The sequence below is a fragment of the Oryx dammah genome, unplaced genomic scaffold (assembly GCF_014754425.2).
Source record: "Oryx dammah isolate SB20612 unplaced genomic scaffold, SCBI_Odam_1.1 HiC_scaffold_25, whole genome shotgun sequence".
NCBI classification, from domain to species: Eukaryota; Metazoa; Chordata; class Mammalia; order Artiodactyla; family Bovidae; genus Oryx; species Oryx dammah.
The window spans coordinates 77445932-77469122 of NW_024070209.1; the positions used below are offsets into that span (position 1 = coordinate 77445932).

Sequence of the window (23191 nt, forward strand, 5' to 3'; positions counted from 1 at the left end):
GGTTCAATCCCTGGGTTGGGAAGATCCTCTGGAGAAGAAAATGGCAATCTACTCCAGTATTCTTGCCTGGAGAATCCCATAGACAGAGGAGCCTGGCAGGCTGCAGCCGGTGGGGTTGCAAAAAGTCAGACACAACTGAGCAACTAACATACTCCCTGACTTTGGGCTTCCCTGATAGCTCAGCTGGTAAAGAATCTGCCTGCAGTGTGGGATACCCGGGTTCGATCCCTGGGTTGGGAAGATCCCCCGGAGAAGGGAAAGGCTACCCACTCCAGTATTCTGGCCTGGAGAATTCCATGGACTGTATGGTCCATGGGGTCGCAAAGAGTCAGACATGACTGAGTGATCAGAACACTCCGTGACTTGAAGTGGGTCTCAGCAGTGGTGTCCCTCCGTAGGGCTGCGGGAGCACCTTAGACAGGCGAGGTCCCCACAGCAGAGCCTGCGGGGGTGCCTCTTGCCTTTCGTCCCCTCTGCCATCCTGTGCCCATCACACTGTCTCTCAGGGACACCACACACAGCGCCAGGAGCGGAGGGTCTTAGCGCCTGGTGGGAAGGCCAGGACACTCGTCTGGTCATTGGCGAAAGGAAAGGAGGGCTGATCATCTGTTTTTCCAAGTGGCATGTGAATGCTGAACTTACTTAACACTCGCCTGAAGGGAAGTTCGCCCGGGGCCTTTCTCAGTGATTCGTGCTTTCACTTTCTTTCACTATACCAACAGTCCCCAGCCTTTTTGGCACCAGGGACTGGTTTTGTGGAAGACAGTTTTTCCAGGGATGCGGGGTGGGGGTGGGTGGGGATCGTTTGGGGATGATTCGGTCTCTTTACATTTATTACATTTATTATGCTGCCCCCTATCTAACAGGAGGCAGAGCTCAGGAAGTAATGCGTAAACACAGCTGTAAACACAGTTGAAGCTTCCCTTGCTTGCAGGCTGCTCACCTCCTGTTGTGCGGGCAGGTCTCTAACCTGGACCAGTAACCGTCTGTGGTCCAGGGTTGGGGACCCCTGCCTTCCACCCTGTGAAAATGTTCGTGGGTGTAGAGGTTGCTACATTTGGTAGTAAGTGGCTGTGTGGTGGGTTGTCCTCCCAGCTGGTGACAAATGGCATCGTGGTATGGTATCACTTGCCCGGTGTGGAAAGGGGGCACCTGTGTGGAAGGAGTGCAGGGGGCAGGGTGTCACGTGTCAGACTGGGACAGAGTTCGGGGCGGGGAAGGGCCATGTCCCAGCTGTCGCCCTGGCAGCCCAACCTTTGGGCCCTCCCCTTTCTTGTCTTCTGAAAGCCCTGCCCTGCAGAGGGTGGGTCTGAACCCTGATAACGGTGTGCGCAGTGCATCCTGTCTTAGGTGTTTGTTTGGGTTATATGTGCTCAGGTCTCCATAATACCCTCACCCAGAAAGAGGAATACATTTAGCCTTTTTTCTTACCTCAGGGAAAACATTTCTTAATTTCTTTGCTCACTGTGCAATTCATTGCATTTGTGTAGCATTTGGAAATTCTCAAAGAGCTGTAACGTTTTGCCGAGTATCCACTCAAAGCCTGCATTAGTCATTCAGTTGTGTCCGAATCTTTGCAACCCCATGGACGAATGCCTGCCAGACCCCTCTGTCCATGGGATTTCAAAGGCAAGAATACTGGAGTGGGTTGCCATTTCCTTCTCCAGGGCATCTTCCCGATCCAGGGATCAAACTCAGGTCTCCTGCATTGCAGGCAGATTCTTTACCGTCAGAGCAAAGAATTTGCTGTTTCCACAGCCCCATCTTCTCTGCTGTCATCTGTTTTCCTGCTGAGACCAGGCCTTCGTTCTTGAGGGACCCACAGGCAGGGCCTTGGCCTGGGAAACCAGGCTTCAGGAGGGGCTGGCATGTGATAGGGCGGGTAGCCTGGAGTTGGACCCCTGAGGACTTGCCCAGCGGAGCAGCCTTGCACCCAGGCCTGCGGGACCCCCTGAGGACTTACCAGCATTTCGCTCGAGAAGCCTGCTGACTTGAACCTGACCTTCCTCTGCCTTCTCTCCTTCTGGCAGGCGAGTTCAGAATGTCCACACGGGCCTGGACCTGAGCGTGCCGCAGCACCAGGAGGTGCGGGGCAAGATGATGTCAGGGCACGTGGAGTACCAGATCCTGGTGGTCACCCGGCTGGCTGCGTTCAAGTCGGCCAAGCACAGGCCCGAGGACGTCGTCCAGTTCTTGGTGAGCTAGGGGCTCTGGCAGGGTGCTCCCCAGGGTCCAGAGGTCCAAGGAGACACACACGCCCCCCCACCGGGGTTCAGGTAGCAGCAGGGTGCAAGCAATGCTCTAGCCAGCCCTCAATCGGAGGATGCCAGAGTGCATTGGCAGTAAGGACACCAGTGAATCAGATGCTGACCATCTGTGGGGAGACAGATCTGTGAAAAGACAGGAGCCCAGGGGACGGGGGCACGGGTTGTGGGGGTGTTGAGGGGGCACCTAAGCCATCCTAGGGGAAGGGTTCGGAGAGAGGTCAGAGCTGACCTGTGGTGTGAAGAGCGGGTGGAGCCATCAGCGTTAGGGCGGATGCGACACTCCCTTGGTCTCTCTCCTTCAATCTAGAGCCAGTAAACACCCACAGCAGTCCCGCACGTCTGTCCGTCTAGAGGTGGGCCGCTCGGAACACACAGAGGAGGTGGAGCTGGGGGCACAGTAGACGCGGTGCATGTAGTCATGGGTCCCCAGCCCTGGGGGCCAGGCCCACAGCCCCCGGAACCCAGTGGCATCAGGGAGGCGGCACATGCACCTCCAGCCTCCTGGCCTCATCAGCCGCCTGCAGCCCCATCCCTCCAGGTGCAGGCTGGCCCACAGCTCCAGCCACCCTACCCCCCAACCACAGTGGGGGCATCCCTAAACCTGACAACCCCAGACATGGCGTAAGTGCAGGTGACCTCAGCCCAACCCGCTCCCGTGGGAGGCTGAGCCTGTGACAGCGGAAGGGCGCATCACCTCCGTGTCCTAGGCAGTGATGGCAGCAAGGCACCAGCAACCATGGAGGCACAAGCGGTGACAACAGGGGCACCAGGCCCACCTCCACCAGGAGCATTGGAGGCTGGAAAGTGCCAGTCTTCCAGTATAACTAGAGGCAATGCAGTTCAGTCGCTCAGTTGTGTCCGACTCTTTGTGACCCCATGGACTGCAGCACGCCAGGCCTCCCTGTCCATCACCAACTCCCGGAGTTCACTCAGACTCATGTCCATCGAGTTGGTGATGCCATCCAGCCATCTCATCCTCTGTCATCCCTGTCTCCTCCGGCCCCTCATCCCTCCCAGCATCAGAGTCTTTTCCAACGAGTCAGTTCTTCACATGAGGTGGCCAAAGTATTGGAGCTTCAGCTTCAGCATCAGTCCTTCCAATGAATATTCAGGACTGATTTCCTTTAGGATGGACTGGTTGGATCTCCTTGCAGTCCAAGGGACTCTCAAGAGTCTTCTCCAACACCACAGTTCAAAAGCATCAGTTCTTCGGCACTCTGGCTTCTTTATAGTTCAACTCTCAAATCCATACATGACCACAGGAAAAACCATAGCTTTGACCAGATGGACCTTTGTCAGCAAAGTAATGTCTCTGCTTTTTAATATGCTGTCTATGTTTCTCATAGCTTTTCTTTCAAGGAGCAAGAGTCTTAATTTCATGGCCCTAGTCACCATCTGCAGTGCTTTGGGAGCCCAGAAAACCAAAAACTTGTGCTGTGGCGCCACCTGCTGGAAAAAAAGAGAAAAGCCTCTCACCTGGAAAGGTAAAAGCCTCTCACCTGGAAAGGTAAAAGCCTCTGACTTGTTAGAAATCAAATTTTAAAAAATGAAAAAGCTTTATCTGAAGAAGAAAGGTGTTTCATGCTTCAAATGTCCCAGCAGAAGGAAGAACTCATCAAGCACCATGAAGAATCACAGTAACACTGGCACACAAGAAAATGATGATTCTCTAGAAACCAAATTTAAAGACCCAGAACAGTGCAGCCTAATAGAGAATTCAAAACGACTGTCATGAAGAAGCGCAACAAGTGATAAGAAAACTCAGGGATGAAGTTAATGAGCAGAAGATATACTTTCCCAGAGACTGAAACTCTAAAAAGAAACCAAACAGAAATTCTGGATCCGAAGGACTCTGGAAGTGAGATGAAGAATACATAATTTAGAAAAGGATTAGAAGTAGAGAAGACCATATGGAAGCGAGAATTAGCAAGTTTAAAGATAAAAATCTAGAAATGATACAGTTAGAAGAGGAAAGGGAATTAAGATTCAAAATAACAGAGAGAAAATTCTACAAGAATTATCCAAATCTTTTAGGAAAGGCAACCTTAGGATATTGAGTGTCCCAGAAGCAGGAGAGAGAAAGAGAAGTGAGCAGAGAGTTTATTTAAAGAAATGATAGTGGAGAACATCTCTCAAACTGGGGAAAGGAATTGCGTGTACAAGTCCATGAAGCCAAGAGAATACCCGATTGCCTCAGCGCAAAAAGGTGTTGCTAGTGGTAAAGAATCTGCCTGCCTGCAGGAGACGCAAGAGATGTGGATTCGATCCCTGCATCTGGAAGATCCCCTGGAGGAGGAAATGACACCCTACTCCAGTATTCTTGCCTGGAAAATGCCAAGGGCAGAGGAGCCTGGAAGGCTATATAGTCTGTGGGGCTGCAAAGAGTTAGACACAACTGGGCGACTAACACTTCACGTGCGAGATTCTAAGAGATAAGTTATGGCACAGTTTTTTTGATTAAGAGACATTCAGCACATCCTGGAAAGTGCCTGAAGAGTGTGATTTTTTTCATTTGCTTCTTAAACAGGCTCTTGGTGAGAAGCAAGGTGCAACGTGATAGCATCTAGGAACTGCTTTGTTCCACTGGGTAGTTTGCAGCTTTGTTCCACTGGGTGGGTTCAAATCTGATTTGACCCCAGTGGAGCTTAGTGCACCCATGTTTTTCAGAGATGGGAGCAAAGAAGAGATATCTAAGGCCCAAGTCCCTGGGCACGATGGAGAGGCAGCACTCGGGGGCCCGTGAGAGGCCCGGCCGACACGCTGGGTCCTGGCTGGCCTTCCCAGCCAGGGTGTGTGGGGACACCTCTGACACCTCCACGGTCACACCTGTGCCACTTTCTCCTGACCAGTGATACCTTTGCCCTGTGGGTAGCTGTGTGCAAAGGTGGCTGTGCAGGGAGTTGCCTCTCAAACATTTTGAACCACCTGTGGGAGCCAAGCATGCATTTACCCGCTATGAGATCTGGGGGTGTAACCCAAAACCTGAACTTTCTTTGAAGTTTCATGATTTAGCTTTAAAAAAGAATGAGCATTTTGCTTTCTGTTCCTCAAAAGGAGTGGCAGCCCTTGCTTTGGAGCACTGATGAGTATGGGCCCGGGATGGGGTGGTACCCTAGGCTGTCCATACTACCAGCGCCCTGGAGACCCACAGCTGGCTCCCAGAACCTGGGTCCTGGTGGGCCTGGTGGCCTGGCCTGCATGGAGCAGTCAGGCCTGCAGAGGGCACTCTCCCCTGACCCCCACCTGGTAAGAGTCAGGTTTTGGGAACCACCAGGAGTTGGAGCCTGTGTCACTTTTGTGAAAGTATGCTCTTACCTTTCCTTGAAAGCCTTCCTTGAAAGCTGTTCTCAGCAAAGCTCCCGAGTCAAGCTCTGTGATGACAACTGCAGGCCACTGTCCCCTGTCTCAGATGACTCCCCGCTGGTGTTCCTAAAGTCTCCCAGTGCTCCAGCCACATGCCAGCATCTGGAACTCTCCCAGCCTGGGGGCTCTGATGCCCATGCTCGACAGCCAGGGCTGTGTGCTCCAACAGAGCTGCGCGACCGGAATGCTGGGTGTCCCTTGTCTGAATGCATCCAGCCTCCCCACAGCCCATCAGCCACGGCAGCATTTCAGTGTGTGCTGGGCGCACAGCCCTGGTCTGGGAGCAGAAGTGGTAATATCTGTGTTCATCCCTAATGCTCCCAAGGAATTGAGGGGACAGGCCCGACGTGTGGGGAGAGCACAGAGGAGTCCGGGACAAGGGAGGACACTGGGCTGTTGTGGGGTGTGGTGTGGAGAGGATGACTTCTCTGAGTGCCTGCACTGGCTTACACAGACCACAGTGATGGCGCCAATCCCCAGTCCTACAGCTGCTCCCTTAACTGGAAACCTGGAACCTCAGGGACAGAGACCACGCTGGATGTCCCTGTACGGAGTAAACACACAGCAAGAGCTTGATGCGTGGACGAGCCCTTAGCTGGAGCGGGAGTTCCGGGGAGAGGCCGAGAGGCAGTAGCAGTCACCCCCCAGCTCCGCAGAAAGCCGAGTGACCCGGGGTGACTCTGACAGCCGAGGACCACCTTCTAACAACCAGGAGTAGCCCTGGCCTGCCTCCCTGAGGTTCCGGTGTGCAGAGGGGTCCTGGCTGGCCCCAGGACCAGAAACCAGCCTTGCAATATGTGTTCTCCACCATCTAAGCACTGTAAGGACCGGCTTTGTCGAAGGCTCTTGCTAGTTCACAGGAGAATGACCCAGAGAAAAGGTGGCTCGTTGCTGGAAGAGGACCTAAAAGCTGGCCAGACCGTGAGGTCACCCTGCTAATGCACAGAAGCCCAGAAGGGGGGTGTAGGTCCCGTCACCTGCAGGCCAAGTCCCTGTATCAAGTGTCTCTACCCAGACCGGTGACAGGGCCCTGAATCCACCACGATTGCATCCTTCCTTTGGGCCACTGGGACTTCGGGGCTTGTGCCCAGTGTCGATCAGGAGGCTTAGGGCGTGGGGCAGAGGGTTGGGTGGGAGGCACCGGCATCTGGTCCCGGAGGAGGGCCCACCGAGGAGCCCGGCCCTCGCGGGGATCTCTGTTGGGGCTGGGGGGCAGGGCGCAGCCCTCTGTTTTCCCTCTTCCCTCAGGAACCCACCTGCTCCTCTCATTCCAGGTCTCCAAAAAGTACAGCGACATTGAGGAGTTTTACCAGAAACTTTGCAGTCATTACCCGACGGCCAGCCTGCCCCCACTCCCCAGGAAGGTCCTGTTTGTTGGGGAGGGTGACATCCGGGAGCGGAGGGCCCTGTTCGACGAGATTCTGCGCTGCATCTCCAAGGATGCCGAGCTGGCAGCCAGCCCCGAGCTGCTGGAATTCTTAGGTACCTGAGGCCCTGTCCCAAATCCCTACGGGCCCCTGGCCCAGAACTAGGCCTCGCTGCCCTGGCTTTGGGGGGGGTGGGGTGTGGTCCACAGCACCCTCTGCAGCCCAGAGACCTTGGCCAGGCTGTTGAGGCATGTGGGCCTCATTCACTGCATGGCCCCACATTTGGGCCCGGGTCGTGGTGGTGGATGGAAGGGGCCTGGGACCCAGCCCCGGAGGACGGACTGCTTGGGTGCTGGACAGGGCTCACCCAGGGGCCTTCCCCATAGTCTGACCCCTCCCGTTCCCCTCCTGGCCAGCCCCCTCCAGAGCTCCCCTTCACACGTACACACACACACTTATGGAGAAGCAGGATCAGGTGGTCTGACTTTCCTAGCCTCTCTGTGCCTCGGTTTCCTTATCTCTAAAATGAAGCTACAATTAGGATCTCTTACATGAGATTTTTGCAATATTTAAATGATTTATACCTATCAAACGGTAACCCACTCCAGTATTCTTGCCATAAAATTCCATGAACAGAGGAGCTTGGTGGGCTACAGTCCACAAGGTTGCAAAGAGTTGGATGCGACTGAGCAGCTGCTCATACCTGTAAAAATGTTCTTCGTGTGATGCTTACCCTGTGAAACGGAAGGGTCATGAGATTTTGCAAGGGATCTTACATTTGTCTTGATAAAATAACAAAGCATAACGTAATACGACATAATCAATACCACTTAGTTCCACATGTCAAATCAGTGTACATGTTACATCCTGTGTGCCAGGCACTCTGTGGCATGTTGATGGGTTCTTTACCCACAGGGTGATATATCTTAGAAGTTCACTGCTTTCAAAAATACGCTGTTCAGTAACTGGATAGATAGAGTTAAGCAAGCATTCTAAGCCCATGCTTCTCAAACCATTGGTGGGGGAAGGGCTAACTATTTTTATTCCCGATCTGTCGCACACAAGCATTCCAAGGTGCTATGCAAGTTTCTGGATCTTGTTCCCCGTTTCTGTAGTTGCCTCAATGTGGACACCCGCCGGTGGACCACGCTTTGAGAAGTGCTTACATAAGCCAGTTTGTGGTGACGCCGTCCCAGTTTGTTCTGGAATCTTCCACCTGCTCACTGTACCTCATGGAGTTCATAGTCCAGAGCCTCGGAGCAGGTCTCATCAGTGGTTGGCTAGGCACAGCTCCCCGATGTGCCCCACCACATGCGCGTTGTTTCCAGAGCTGTTCCATGAGGACCCCAGACACTGTCTGGTCTCCCATCAGCCTGTGGACTGTAGTCTGTAGTCCCAACAGGCCCCGGGCTGCAGAGGTTGAGGAACTGCTATCTCTCTTCTGAGGCTCCCGCTTGTAACTGCTGCACCCCACACTTTGCTGACCTCCCCCTCTACACTCACCCACACAGACCTGCCATCCTAGTCCCAGGATGCGGCAGGAGGCCTCCAGCCCTGGGTGCTGGTGCAGGAGCTTGCGTGCCAGGAGGTGCCAGGCACCATCTCTGTCTCCCTCCACAGGTACCAGGTTCCCCGGGGCCGCGGATCTCAGTGGCAGGGATGTCTCAGTACTGGACACAGATAGCCAAGCAGGGGACGAGGATGCTTTGGACTTCTTCCAGCAGCAGGATCAAGTGGAAGATGAGGGTCTCCCCACGCTGGGCCACCAGGACGGGGATGCAGGGAAATCCTCAGAGGAGGAGGAGGAGGAGGCCCTGGACCCTCTGGGCATCATGCGGTACGTCTCCCCTTCTGGGTGGGGCGCCCCCCATCTGGCTTGCTCCAGGCTCCTCCCTCTCTCCTGGGAGTTGGAGAAAACCCATCTCCCTAGATCATCACCCAGAGGGGGCCGAGTACTCAGGGCGACTAGCTCTCTGTTCATCCTCAACATCTCCTGGGTCTTTGGGGCTGGGCCCAGGTATCTCCTGCCCCTCCCTGGTCACAGGGTGGGCCCCCAGCATTCTGCACTGAGGCCTGGCAGGCTGCCACCCCAACCCTGACACTTCAGCAGCCCAGGCATCCTGAACCCGGCCCAGGAGGCCTGGGTTCTCTGTCCAGCTCATCATGGAGCCTGTGACTTGCTTCGCTTGGCCGGGGTCCCGCTGCCCTGAAGGTGGGGCTGTTTACCTTGGCCCTGCCTCCAGGTAAGGCTGGAGGGGACTGATGACCCCTAAGGTGCTGAGAGTGATGGAAAGAGATAGAGTAAGCCCTGTGTAGACTGTGGTTCCCTCTGTGTGCACATGCGTGAACACACTTGCACACGCACGTGCACTGGGGAAGAAGAGACAGCTAGCTGTGGTCTTAAAGGCCCCTTGGTGTCCTGATTCTGGCACCCTCCTGTTCCATCTCCTTTCCTGGCCCTCTGACTGCCTTTAGCTAATCAGTGAGCTGCCCGTGAGTCCCCATGGTGAGTCCCCTGAGGTGGGTGAGGGGCTGCAGGATAGATGAGACTAGAGAGCAAGACATCAGCTTCCCAGGCCCCTCCAGCGGGCACCAGCTGAGGCGGTGGGCAGGACCTCCCAACCAGAAGGAGACAAGGGAGCCAGACAGACTCAGCACCATCATTTCCTCCCCCAGGACCCTCACTTCTTGGCTGAAATGAGCAAGAAGCAAGGTGGGAACTGTTGGTTTTGAGCACCTACTATGCACCAGATGGTGTACCGTGCCCTTTGTCTCTGGGATCTCACTGACAGCCCGCCCCGCAAGCAGGCGTTGTCACGTCGCTTGACACATTAAAGAGACTGACATCTGCAGGGGCCGGATGCCTTGCCCGCGGTCAGGGGGCTGGGGAACAGTGGTGCTGGGATGCAAATGGAGCTCGGAATCCTGTCCGAGACCTCGGAGCCAACTGCCTGGGCTGGAGTCCTGGCAGTTTATCCCTCTCCGCCAGTTTTCTGCAGCGGAAGCACAGGGTAGCGATGGCAACCTGTCTCTTGGGGCTCTCATGTAGGGTAAGTGGCTTAGATGTCACGGCCCCGTCTTTCTGCCTCTCCGCCTCCGCAGAGTTGGACTGCAGATCCAGGGTGACGTTGTCTCTGCCCGTCTGGCAAGTCCTGTTCCAGAAAGAAATTAGAGCCAAAGAGAGATGAGGCAGAGGCAAGTTCAACTTGAACAGCATGAAAAGTGCAGTCCAGAGAGCTCTGCCCACTGCCCGCAGGGCTTCCTCTCCTGTGTGACAGTGAGGGTGGGTGCATGGGGACATGTGGTCACAGGGTCACCGTGAGGCCAGCCTAGCGGGGCCAAGGAGCCAGACTTGAGGAAGATCCCAGGTGCTCAGGGAGATGGGAGACAAGAGCCGGAGGCCCTGCAGCTCCTTGGTGCCCAGGAGTCAGCCTCCTCCCAGCCCCTCATGCTGGCCTTGACCTGGGAGGAAGTCAGTGTCCCTGAGGGAACGACAGTGAGATCATATTGGGAGAAGTTCATTATCAGCCTTGGGCAGCCCGAGGGCCGTGTTGGGCTGTATTTGTTTGAACTCATCCTGTTTGTTGTTCTGAGTAACTGCATATTACTCGCCGTCAGACTGAGATCGGCTTGCGTGGTTTGTGCCAGCCTTTGGCTGAAGGACGTGCTTAGCAAAGCTGCTCCTTTTTTGGGTAGGAAAATGCTCTTTGGGGTTGGCAAGGGCTGCCTTTAATTTCCTGCTTTTACTTCAGTAGCAGATTGTCGGGCAAGGTACTGACTGTCCAGGGACCCCCACTTCAGCCCCCCAGTGCCCTCCCCAGCTCTGCACTCAGGGGCCTCCTTCCTGAATCCGAGGAGAGCTGAGCACCTGAAAGAAATCCCAGTCTTTTGACCTTCTGTCAGTCTTTTCTTAAGCAATATGACAATAGTCAGTGCTATTGCTTCCACTGGGAATAATAACAACTAACTTTTTTTTTGGAGAATGTATTAAATGCCAGGAATTGATTAGCCTTTACATGGATAGATATTTTCTATTCTATTTTTTTTTTTAAAGGTCATGACTCACCACATTGCTTTCTGGATCTGTTGTGGATCTGGCTTGGGAAATGGTGCCCTAGGAAGCTGGCCCTGGCATCAGGCCCATTCTGTGTATGAAGAGCCTGATGTTTGGGGTCTGGTGATTTATTCACATTCATTCAGCCCCAAATGGCAGAGTTAGGACTTGATGCCACGTCCCTGCCTTGGCCCTCGATCCAGTCTTCCAGCAGGGCCCTAGGATTATCCCCCCCTTTCACAGATGGGAACATAGGGGACAGAGCTGAGAGGGCGCTTGGCCAGAGCCTTAGGTGTGGCAGAGCCCTGCCTTGAAGTCAGGCCTCTCCTGGGACCCCCAGGTGGGCCTGTTAACTCTCTTGGTGCAGTGCGGCCCACCCCACCCTGCGGTGAGGAACACTCTGATCTTTGCAGGAGTGATATGCTCTGTGTGCTCATTTCTCCATCCTGTGCTCTCAGTTCCTCTGTGGATGCAGCATCTCTGCTTCCCCAGCCACCCCACCCTGAGCGCCCATCTGGGCCAGGCTCTGGCGCTCTGTTTCCCGGAGACGGGTGTCGGCCCTTCCTGCCATGGCCACTGTGGGGCGCTGTTGCTCCACTGCAGGGCTGCTGGGAGGGTGCGAGCCATGGCACAAAGCCTGGTTTTCCTTTGTCTGTTAAACCTGGTTTTGATTAGGGAAAGAGGCATTACTAGACCATTAGAAAGTACCTTAAGATAGAAAAAAAAAACCTCACCACCCAGCCACTCTCCTGTTTGCAGATTTTTTTTTTTTTGCATCCCTGTCCCAGGCTGATCCACATAACTGCAGAGCACACATGCCTTTTATACTCTGCTTTTTCACTTAATGTCCTCACCGTCGCTTTCCATGTGGAACGCAGTTTTCATATTTGACTTTCTGTTTTAGAGACTTCACAGTTCTAAGAAAGGTGAAGTTCTCCCATAATAGTTCTGCCTTCGGCTGGAAATACTCTGCTAGGAACATTTTAAACTGTAACTCAAATAATATACAATTAGCGTAGAAAAATTAAAAGCACATTTAAAAGCCCTTTTGTCATGAAGGTATATGCTTCTGGTTCGGTTCAGTTCAGTCGCTCAGTCGTGTCCAACTCTTTGCAACCCCATGAACCGCAGCATGCCAGGCCTCCCTGTCCATCACCAACTCCCTGAGTTTACCCAAACTCATGTCCATCGAGTTGTTGATGCCATCCAGCCATCTCATCCTCTGTCGTCCCCTTCTCTTCTGGCCCTCAATCTTTCCCAGCATCAGGGTCTTTTCAAATGAATCAGCTCTCCGTATCAGGTGGCCAAAGTATTGGAGTTTCAGCTTCAGCATCAGTTCCTCTGATGAACACCCAGGACTGATCTCCTTTAGGATGGACTGATTGGACCTCCTTGGAGTCCAAGAGACTCTCAAGAGTCTTCTCCAACACCACAGTTCAAAAGCATCAATTCTTCAGCGCTCAGTTTTCTTTATAATCCAGCTCTCACATCCATACATGACTACTGGGAAAAAACATAGCCTTGTCTAGACAGACCTTTGTTGGCAAAGTAATGTCTCTGCTTTTTAATATGCTGTCTAGGTTGGTCATAACTTTCCTTCTAAGGAGCAAGCATCTTTTAATTTCATGGCTGCAGTCACCATCCGCAGTGATTTTGGAGCCCAAAAAAATAAAGTCAGCCACTGTTTCCACTGTTTCCCCATCTATTTGCCATGAAGTGTTTGTTTCTCTGCCACTCTTGCCTTTCCACACAAGCATTTTTAGTTGGCACATTCCTACTAACATATAAAAGGTTTTCAGAATTTTCTATGAAAAGAATTCATTTTCAGTTCAGTTCAGTTCAGTCGCTCAGTCGTGTCCGACTCTTTGCGACCCCATGAATTGCAGCTTGTCAGGTCTCCTTGTCATGGGTGGGATCAACCCCCGGAGTCCCTCGAGTCCTGCATGACCTTGTCATGGGTGGGATTTCCCGTGCTGGCTCCCGGCAATCTCTGGTTCCTCTGTCTTTTCTAAAACCAGCTTGAACATCTGAAAGTTCACGGTTCACATGTTGCTGAAGCCTGGCTTGGAGAATTTTGAGCATTACTTTACTAGCGTGTGAGATGAGTGCAATTATGCAGCAGTTTGAGCATTCTTTGGCATTGCATTTCTTTGGGATTGGAATGAAAACTGACCTTTTCCAGTCCTGTGGCCACTGCTGAGCTTTCCAAATTTGCTGGCATATTGAGTGCAACACTTTCACAGCATCATCTTTTAGGATTTGAAATAGCTCAACTGGAATTCCATCACCTCCACTAGCTTTGTTCATAGTGATGCTTAAGGCCCACCTGACTTCACATTCCAGGATGTCTGGCTCTAGGTGAGTGATCACACCTTCATGATTATCTTGGTCATGAAGATCTTTTTTGTATAGTTCTTCTGTGTATTCTTGCCACCTCTTCTTAATATCTTCTGCTTCTGTTAGGTCCATACCATTTCTGTCCTTTATTGAGCCCATCCTTGCATGAAATGTTCCCTTGGTATCTCTAATTTTCTTGAAGAGATCTCTAGTCTTTCCTATTCTATTGTTTTCCTCTATTTCTTTGCACTGATCACTGAGGAAGGCTTTCCTATCTCTCCTTGCTATTCTTTGGAACTCTCCATTCAAATGGGTATATCTTTCCTTTTCTCCTTTGCTTTTTGCTTCTCTTCTTTTCACAGCTATTTGTAAGGCCTCCTCAGACAGCCATTTTGCCTTTTTGCATTTCTTTTTCTTGGGGATGCTCTTGCACCCTGCCTCCTGTACAATGTCATGAACCTCATATTGTATTAACAAAATGAGATTGTGTTAATGTGCACCATTCCATAATTTGCTTTTTTTTTTTCCAGCTAGGTCTTTCCATATCAATAAATAGACTTCTACCTTCCTAACTTGATGTTAGTGCATCAGACTAATGTGCTGTAAATGGCATTGGGGACCTTGTGGTGTTTTCTGTAGGCTTTTGCAGTTACGGGCAATGATGAACTTGTTCCTGTATGGAGTGTTTATTCTGTTGAGCTTCTCCCCCAGCTGCCTGCCCCAGAGCAAGGTCCGAAAAGCTCTGTGGGGGGTCTTGGTTGTGCCTCTCCAGTGAAGGGATCTTTAGAGACTTAATTTCCCCTGTGTTGGGATGTCCTCTCTGCTTTTCCAAAGCCTACCCGTCTGCAAGACCCACTGCCCCTTCCTCTTCCCCCAGTGCTCAGGGAGGCCCCCTCCATGCCCCAGGTCCCTGAGGACCCTCAGCTTCCTGAGGGACAGGCTGGTTCCTGCATGAACACGCTGTCCTGTGAGACTGGGCTTCCCGCTGTCCGAGCTTGTCTGCTCAGAGGATGGGGAGCAAGCACCCAGGCCCTGGGCCACGGCCTCGAGTGGTGAGGCTGAACATTTCTTTGGGATGTGAATCGTGTGTTTTGTCCTAATTATTTATCCAAATGTTGTTTTATCTTTTGTGAAATGACCATATATGTTTTAGCATAAAAATGTCTTGCTTCCTATATTTGGATGAAGTGTCTGCTCTGGGATGATTGTGTGGTTTTAAAAGCTTCTGGCACATTGCCAGGTACCTCAAGATCTACTAACCAAGGTGTATTCATCCAACCACCCTCCCCACCCCCCAACTTTATTAGGGGCTTCCCTGGTGGCTCAGATGGTAAAGAATCTGCCTGCAGTGCAGGAGACCTGGGTTCAATCCCTGGGTCAGGAAGATCCCCTTGAAAAGAAAAATGGCAACGCATTCTAGTATTCTTGCCTGGAGATTTCCGTGGACAGAGGAGCCTGATGGGCTACAGTCCATGGGGTTGCAAGAGTCAGACACGACTGAATGACCAACAGCACCAGCTTTACTGAGATGAAGTTGCCCTATGGCATTGTGTAAGGTTAAGGGGTACAATGTTGATACACCTACAATGCGAAATGATCACCATGCTAAGGTTAGCTGACACCTATCGCCTCACCTAACTATTAACACTTTTTCCAAGATTTAGAAGTGAGGCAGCCCCTAAGGACAGGAGCGTGGCCACTTCTTGGAGGCCTCTTTCTAAATATTGCATCTTTCACCCTTGGGCTTAGGGCCCTGTAGTATTCCAGCCCCGCCTAGGATAGCAGAGCCCAGCTGGGAATTCTCCACCACCCTGGAGCTGGTTAGAAATGCAGGTTCACAGCTCCCCGCTGGAACCTGGGTGGAGCCCTAGAACTTATGTTTTCACAAGCTCCTGACGTGCTCTGTAGGCAAATTCACGTCTGAGGGGCCCCCAAAACCGAGTCTAACAAAAGTCTTGGAGAAGCAGGAGGGCACGCAGCAGAGAGCAGCCCCGCCAGCCCCCAGGCTCTGCCGCCTTCAGAGGCTTCCAAGAGGCAGGCTCAGGGAGGCCTTCCTGTTACTCTCAGCCCCCAGGTTTCCCTCTCTGGTCACCCGCTAGAGGTCCGTTCTTCCTGATTGCTGCTGGGGCTGTGGCCCAGGGCTGGTGGCGTCTCACTGTCCCTCCACAGACAGCACTTACCCTCGATCTGTCCTGGGGCCAAACAGTGAAGGTGCAGGGGGCACAGTGGGCACCCTCGGCTCATCCTAGAGCCGCCACAGTGATTGCAGCGGCAGCTGCCGTGGGGTGACCACAGCACCCCCCGCCCCCGCCCAGGCATGCGGCACCAGCTGTGTTTCTCCATCCGCAGCAGTGCAGAGTCTGGCCGGAATGAATACTGTCAGGGGCAACACAGGAAACAGCGCCTTCCACTTCTTTCATTGAGTAGCAGATGCTTTGGTGCAAGAGAAATTGCATACAGAACCCTGATAGATAAAACACATGGAGTAGAATTGGCCCGGGTTAGGACAGGAGTAGCGGGCTCTGAATCTCTGTCCCCTCAGCCTCGGCCCACCTCTCTGGTGGCCGTGGGTAGTTTTGCAGGAGGTCAGGGCCCCTGAGTGTGGTTTGAAAGCCACTTCAGAAGCTGGAAAACCTAGAGTGTACGGTCACTCTAGAGCAAGGTTGGAGGCTGACCGTCCTAGGTTCAAGTTCCAGCTCTGTCAGTTAGCAGCCGGTGGACACTGGGCGGGTTGCTGGACTTTCCAGAGCCTCCAGTTTCTCTCTTTGTAAATTAGAGGTAAAGTCCAGGCCTAGTGGCTGTAAAGATAAAATGCGATGAAATACAGGAAATTTCCTTTGTATGATATTATCACTACTTCAAGTTTCCTTTCCTCTGAAGAAGCCAGAAGCCTTTGGGTATTTAAACAATTAAAATGAAAAAGGCAGCTTTTCCACTTCCTGTTGTTATGTAAATATCAGCCCTGGGAGTTGTGCTCACAAAGGCCTTCTCCTCCGTATCTTTGTTGTTGAGTTGCCAAGTCCTGTCCCACTCTGTGACCCCATGGACTGCGGCAAGCCAGGCCTCCCTGTCCCTTACCATCTCCCAGAGTTTCCCCAAGTGCATATCCATTGAATCAGTGATGCCATCCAAGCATCTCATCCTCTGTCTCCTTCTTCTCCTTCTGCCTTCAGTCTTTCCCAGCACCAGGGTCTTCTTTTTCAGTGAGTCGGCTCTTCGCATCAGGTGGCCGCAGTATTGGAGCTTCAGCTTCAGCATCAGTCCTTCCAGTGTATATACAGGATTGATTTCCAGCATCTTTGTGGTTGCAGCAGAGGAACCTTTCCAAAATTACGCAGTCTGGGGCACCATCCAGGCAGGAGCCTCGGCCTCCTGCCTACTGGCCAGGGCTTACCCTGCCACTGCCTACTGAGCCCTAGTGCTGGGTGCCGACTTTACCCGGTCCATTTCATCTCCATGGCGGGTGATGTGGGGGTGGGTATTCTCTACTGCATGAGCTGCCAGCATCCACTGGTCATACCAGCATCTGGAGTGTTGCGGGGGGGGGTGTATTTGAATAAACAAAAACCACCATATGAGAATCAGCAAAGGCCATTTATTCATGGTGGGCCGTAGCAAGGGAGGAGTTCAGCCACCCTTTTACAGAGACTCATAGACAGGCGGGGAGTGGGAGAGATGACTGGTGGCAAATGGGAAGACTCGAGTCTGCCCTATTGGAGGCTGTTGACATGGGGAAACCAGAGGCCTAACTGGAAGTGGGGTGTCCTGTGCAGTTGGTCAGGTGAGCATATTCGGCTTTGTCGTGGGCCTAGAAAGTGAGAAGCAGGGTAAAGACTAGGAAAAGAAAGAAGGAAAGTGAAGTCTCTCAGTTGTGTCCCACTCTTTGTGACCCCCATGGACTGTAGCCTACCAGGCTTCTCAGTTTATGGAATTTTCCAGGTAAGAGTACTGGAGAGGTTGCCATTTCCTTCCCCAGGGGATCTTCCTGATCCAGGGATCGAACCTGTGTCTCCTGCGTTGCAGGGAGAAGCTTTATTGTCTGAGCCACCAGGGAAGCCGTAGGAAAAACTAGAGAAGACGGCAGCTGTTAATCTCCCAGCCACTGGGGTCACTCGCTGCAGAGGTTGGAATGAGGCTTCCTGGGCCAGTTGCTACAGGTTGGGGGCTGAGTTCTGTTTTGTATCTGGATTCAATCTCTTAGGGCCATTGTGGGGGTGACCAGCGAAGGGTGCTTTGCTTTCGAGCAATGGGGTGGCAGAGCCAGGCCGCCCTGGTTTCTTGGTGGTGCTGCTGCTGGGCCAGGTGAGGGGCAGCGTTTGACCCCTGTGCAGAGAGAGAGAAATGGCATCCCCCACGAGTGAGAAGAGAGAGAGGTCTCTGAGGTCCTGGAGAGGCAGGCTGGGGCTGCTGAGAGGGTGACTCTGGGAAAACAGCAAACAATGGGCGTCCAGGGTAGCCACATGATCCAGCCAGCTTACTTCTTCAGGCCCAGGGTGAAGTCTGCTGGGTTGAAACACAGTGTGAGCTAGACGTCCTCCTGTGATCATAGGCCTCTGCTTTGCCCAGCAAGATGGCATCCGGGCTCCACTTTGCAGTTTCTGGAGCATTCCTTATTCCCACCAGACAGATAAGGAAACATTCAGAGAATGAAATGACCAACCTGGGGTCACACACAGGTTCTGAATCTCTTCCCAGGGGTCCTCTCTCAGGAACGATCAGAGGCCCCCTCCACCTCTCCCGGCCCTGACTTCCCTTCAGACCCTCCTCCTCCTCCCTCCATGTACCTGCCATCCAGCTGTTGGGCACTTGGACGTGCCAAGCCCTTCCCACCTCAGTGTTTTCACAGGGCTCTTGCCCATCCCTCTGTCCACTGTGTCCCTGAACCCCTGTCCCAGCGAGGCCCACGTGGGTCCACAGCATCAATGCCTTACCTCCAGGATTTTCACGGTGATCCAATCACTGTGGAAGCCCATTGCCCAGTGCTGCTGAGGAGAACATTGTCCTGGAATGAACTTCACAGGTTCATTTATTGGCACGCTGAGAATTTTCTCTAATTGAAATAAATAAATAAATAAATAAATTTAGGATGAAAAGTGCCTTATTTTGAAGCAGGAAATTTACGTGCTTGGAAAAGAGATCGATTTCTGTGTGTGGTTTAGCATCACCCTGAATTTGAAAGTTAACAGTCATGTTGTGTGTGATCCTTTGCTTAGAAGTACCCGCCATCTTCCGTTTAGTCTAAGAGATGCCTCTGTCACTAGGTACCCACGGGTCCTGGGGCTCTTGGTTCCCCCCAGGGGTCTACCATGGGGGCAGGTGCGCCTGGGAACAGTGACACAAGCCCCCTGGGTGGCCGGAGGGGAGGACGCGCTGGTGTCAATCACTGTCACAGGGCCGCCTGAGCCCTGTGGAGCAGGGCTGTTCCTCGGCCTGTTAGAGCTGTCAACCGTGGCACCTGCCACCTCTCATTCAAGCTCAGGATGCGGCCTGGCCAGGACATCTGTCTTCGATCAGGCACACACGGCAGGAAAGCTGACATCGTCCGTGCACACACATGTGTATTGCAGAAGCACGCTTCCACATGCCTGTACCCATCCAGGGACTGCCCCCAACCACCATCACTACCTCCCACAACCCTTCCAGGGTTAGGAGCTGCTGTTCTGTCCACTGCAGACCCCTCTGTTTGATGCTCAGCTGCCCCATTCCCGGTGACTGGTCTGATCTACCTGCCTTCCTTTAGAGGAGAGGGGGCGGTGGGGGGAAACCCTTTATGGCCAGCGACGGGCTCAGCAGAGCTGGGTGGTGTGTCCTGTGGACAGATGGGTGGATGCAGGTGGAGCTGAGAGGGTAATGGAGGGCGTGCCAGGACCGTGGCCCATGTGTGCAGCCTCAGTCTATGCTTATACGACCTGTGAGCGAGGGGCAGGAACAGGCTTGGTGTCGGAGTGACACCTTACGTGAAACGCCCATCCTATCGTTGAATCGGAATTGAGCACCATCCTCACTTGTCCCTTCTACCCTCGGGTCACTTCGGCTGTCCGCATTTACCAGCAGTGTGCCTGCTGACATTTTCCCTGCTTTTGTCTGCCCCGTTTGGGGCCTGATCATTTCTCCCTAGACCAGGAGCAGAGCTTCCACGGGGCACCCGATCTTGCCCGAGTCACACCTGCCGCAGCCTCTCCCAGACTGAGGGCCTCTCTGCCTGTGTCAGCCTTCTGCCCTTAGCCCCCGAGATCTCAGCTCACCCCTCCACCACCTCCTCTCAGAAGCCCTCGGGCTGGGTCGACTCCTTCCTCTGGGCTTCAGCTATCCAGTTGCCCCATGTGGTGATGACAGGTGACTCTGCTCGGCTCTGAGCTTCCAAGCACAGCGCCAAGTCTCCCTTGTCTCCGTGCTCTCATCACCCAGCACAGGTTCTTGCCCTTGGGAGGCACTTACTGAGCACTGGACCATCGAAGGCACTGGGAGTGAAAGGATGAGCTCCCTACAGAAGGGCAAGGGGCTGCTAGAGAGACCAGCTGGGGTGCCTGAGAGGAGGAGCCATGGGACAGAGAGTCTCTGTCTGCTGGCATCCCCTCTCTCTTCCCTCCCATTCCCTCCTCCCAGGGGGAGGACGTAGAAATAAGTCTGAATTAGAGGTGTACTCTCACCTTGTCCGTCCACCTATTTGTTTGTCCATCTGTCCATCCTTCCGCCACCCCTCCATTCATCCATCCCTCCATCTAATATTTATTGAGCATCTCCTCTGTACCAGGCACACTACTGAGCGCCTAGGTACTGAATCTGGGGCCAGCCAGGACAGGACCCGGGGCTTTCACCTGTCAGAGCTCCATGCCCCTTCCTGTTCTTTGTCTCCTCCGGGGACGGCCCGGGTGGAACGGGGTGGGGCTCAGATGGTGCCTGACAGAGCAGCCCCATGTGCCGTTACAAGTCGCCTTATTTCAATTCAAGACAACAGAAGATTTAAAAATTTCTCCGGGGAGAAAAACAGGAACAGTTTGAGAGGAAAACTTACATGGCGAGAAAGCCAGGCCTCATTTGTGCTCTCCGAACCAGAAGTAGGTGCAGGAAGGGAAGTCATCGCCATCTCTGCGGCTTCTCCCGCGATAATCAATCATGTCTGTTTACTCTCTTCCTTTGTTCTTCAGACCTTCCTGCCTCTCTGGGCTCCCTCTGGTTTCTGGTCAGTGGGACGCTCCCAGCCCTTGCCCCGGGGGCCCATCTGCTGGGGAGGCTGCGAATGTGAGGTCTCAGAGCTGGTGGTTTAGAGTGAGATGGATCTGCGGATGGTGGCTGTGGAGTGGCCAAGCCCGACCCTGCCTCCTTGGGGGCTGCACCCCAGCTGGGGGGATGCTAAGGAATCTCCGTGCTTCACTGCTGCAGCCTCTGCTGAACCCAGGAGCAGGGCCAAGAAAAGGGCAGCTGCAATGGGTAACTGAGGGTCAGCCATGGAGCAAAGCCTGGTCCAGTAGCTCCCGAATACAGCTGGTCTCTAGAGCCCACAGGGACACAAGCAGTGCCCAAGGCCTGCTGCTGGGGTTCTGACTCAGTGGGTCTCGGCTGGCTGTGACCGTCTCCGGCTGGCCTGCCCTGAAGGCCAGGGCCTCCCTGGTGCCCACTTCTCAGGAGTCATTCGTGCTCCCCTGGCTCTGCCGGGAGTGTGAAACAGAAGGGGAAAGCATCCCAGGAAGAGTGGGATACCCCAACTCCTTAAGGTGAGTGAGGAAGTGGAGATGAGGTTTCTGGAGGAGCCCAGGCCCCTTTCACCTCACCTAGCATCACGGACAGGGCCCGGGGCTGGCCTCATGGCAGAGGCGTGGCCTGGGGCTGGAGCCTGTCTGCCTTGTGAAGAAAGAGCAGAGACTGGGTGTGGCTGGTGAGTCTCTGGCCCTCCCTGCTGTGTAGCTTTGAGCAGACATCCAGCTTCTCTGAACCACTGTTTCTTCATCTACCCACAGAGACCTTCCCACTGGGGTCTTGGCCCTGAGCGTGGAGGTCTGTGGGTCCTGCGGCCTCAAGCAGGTACACTCCACCTTTCCCAGCTTCTCCCCATCTCTGCCAGGACCCCCAAATTCTCCCAGACATCTAAATCCAGACCATGGGAATGGCTGCCTCTGAACGCCCTGCCTTCCAGCACCCAGGGCCGCCCTGCTATTTTTATCTGCTGCTGGTTAATCTGTACCCTTGTTTCCGGTGCTATCAGTGCAGTTCAACCGAATAGTTATCACCAGCATGAGCTCAGACGGTGACCCTGGTCCAGTGGAACTCCCCTGCAGGCAGATTGGCCCACGGAAATCCCACTTCCAGTTAAAAGCTTATTTCTGTTCTTTGCAGGAACCTTAAAATGGCTAATTTAGGCATCACCAACAGGGACTGGATCATCTTGTTAAAATAAAACCAAGTTTGTTTATTTACTGGCGGAATAACTTCCAGTGACGTGTGTAGGTCTGCAGCTTTTGGGTCCCTGAAGGTTGACGTGTCCACCCGAGCAGGAAGTAAAGCCCTCCCAGGGCCCAGAAACTTCCCTCGAGCCCTCTCCTGGTTTCCCGCAGCAGTGTCCAGCCCAGAGCAGGACCTCGGCCAGCCGATGCATGAGACATAAAAGGACCTGAGGGGTGCAGAGCCGATTGGGGTTCTGAGGAGCCAGAGGGGTTTGCTGAAGGAGGGGGTGGAGTGTTGCTCAGTGGAACTGAAATGTTTTCTAGAATAATGGAGGTTGCACCAAAGAGGTGGATTTGTGCGGGGAAAACAGGGCTGCCTTCTGTTCTCCCCTGGGCCGAGGCCCTAAGGTTGGTAGCCTCCTGTGTACTCAGCCCCGTGTCCAAGCATCTGTGCAGTGATTCTGAGTTTGGCTCCAGGGAGTGCTGAGGTTGGGCACCCTGCAAGGAGGCCGTGTACTTTTGACCTGTGACCTGTCCTGCTGGCCCTTCGGGGCTGGGAGTTGTCTGCACTGGCAGTGCAGTCCAGATGCCCACCTGATCTCTGCATGCATCTCCACCGTGGCCGCTCCCTGAGCACAGGACTGTGCTGCTTCCACAGCAGCATCTCACCCTCTCGTTGTCAGGTTCTTGGCAAGGTCCTTCTTGACACAAGCGCCAGCCTGCCCCGTGCCTGTATGGATCTGACTAGGGTGCCCCTGGGCCAGCAGGGCTCTTGTGAGAGGTCCCTACCTCAAGTTCTGTCCGTGATTCTCCAGCTCCAAGAAGCCCAAGAAACGTCCGGAAGTGGCCGTGAAGCCCAAAGCTGCGCCCCGGCTCACCATCTTTGATGAGGAGGTTGATCCTGATGAGGGGCTCTTCGGCCCGGGCAGGAAGCCCTCTCCCCGGGGCCTCGCAGAGGACTCACCCCCTGGGGGCCGTAAGTAGATCCTCAGGGTGTCCCTTCGCTCTCAGTGTCTCCCAGGTGACCCACCAACCTCTGTGAAGGGCGTCAGGCCCACTACACACGAGCAGGATGCCAGTCTTGACACGATACAGATTCAGCTGGTGGGGATTCTCTGCTGGAGAAATCTAATCTTGCACCTTGTGTCCCCACAGCCCGGAACATTCCAGGGCTGTGTTTATGCTAGTCATCCCTCTGAAGCAAAGGGTAGTTTTCTTTGTTGCTTTGAAAAGTGTGGGTTGTGACTGGTGTAAAAGTATCTTTGTTACCTCCACAGCCAGATGTGGGCATCAGATAGAGAGGGGGTGCTGGGACTCTGCATGGTTTGGATTGTAACAAGAGACTCCGTGTCCCCTGCAGAGACCCCATGAGAGGGTCCAGTGTGGAGCTGGAGCTGGGAAGGCCTGGCACTTCTGCACTCA

The 23191-nt window shown here is 53.6% G+C and overlaps 1 protein-coding gene across 2 annotated transcripts in view; it reads left to right on the plus strand.

Moving 5' to 3' along the window:
- HS1BP3 (HCLS1 binding protein 3) overlaps window positions 1-23191 on the plus strand; it is a 49120-nt gene that overhangs the window by 16674 nt on the left and 9255 nt on the right. For both annotated transcript variants that reach the window (XM_040224985.1, XM_040224983.1), the window contains exons 2-5: window positions 2031-2196; window positions 6905-7112; window positions 8618-8834; window positions 22585-22745. In XM_040224985.1, the coding sequence (XP_040080919.1) occupies window positions 2098-2196; window positions 6905-7112; window positions 8618-8834; window positions 22585-22745 (685 nt within the window). In that variant the 5' untranslated portion in view covers window positions 2031-2097. The remainder of the gene's footprint in view (window positions 1-2030; window positions 2197-6904; window positions 7113-8617; window positions 8835-22584; window positions 22746-23191) is intronic.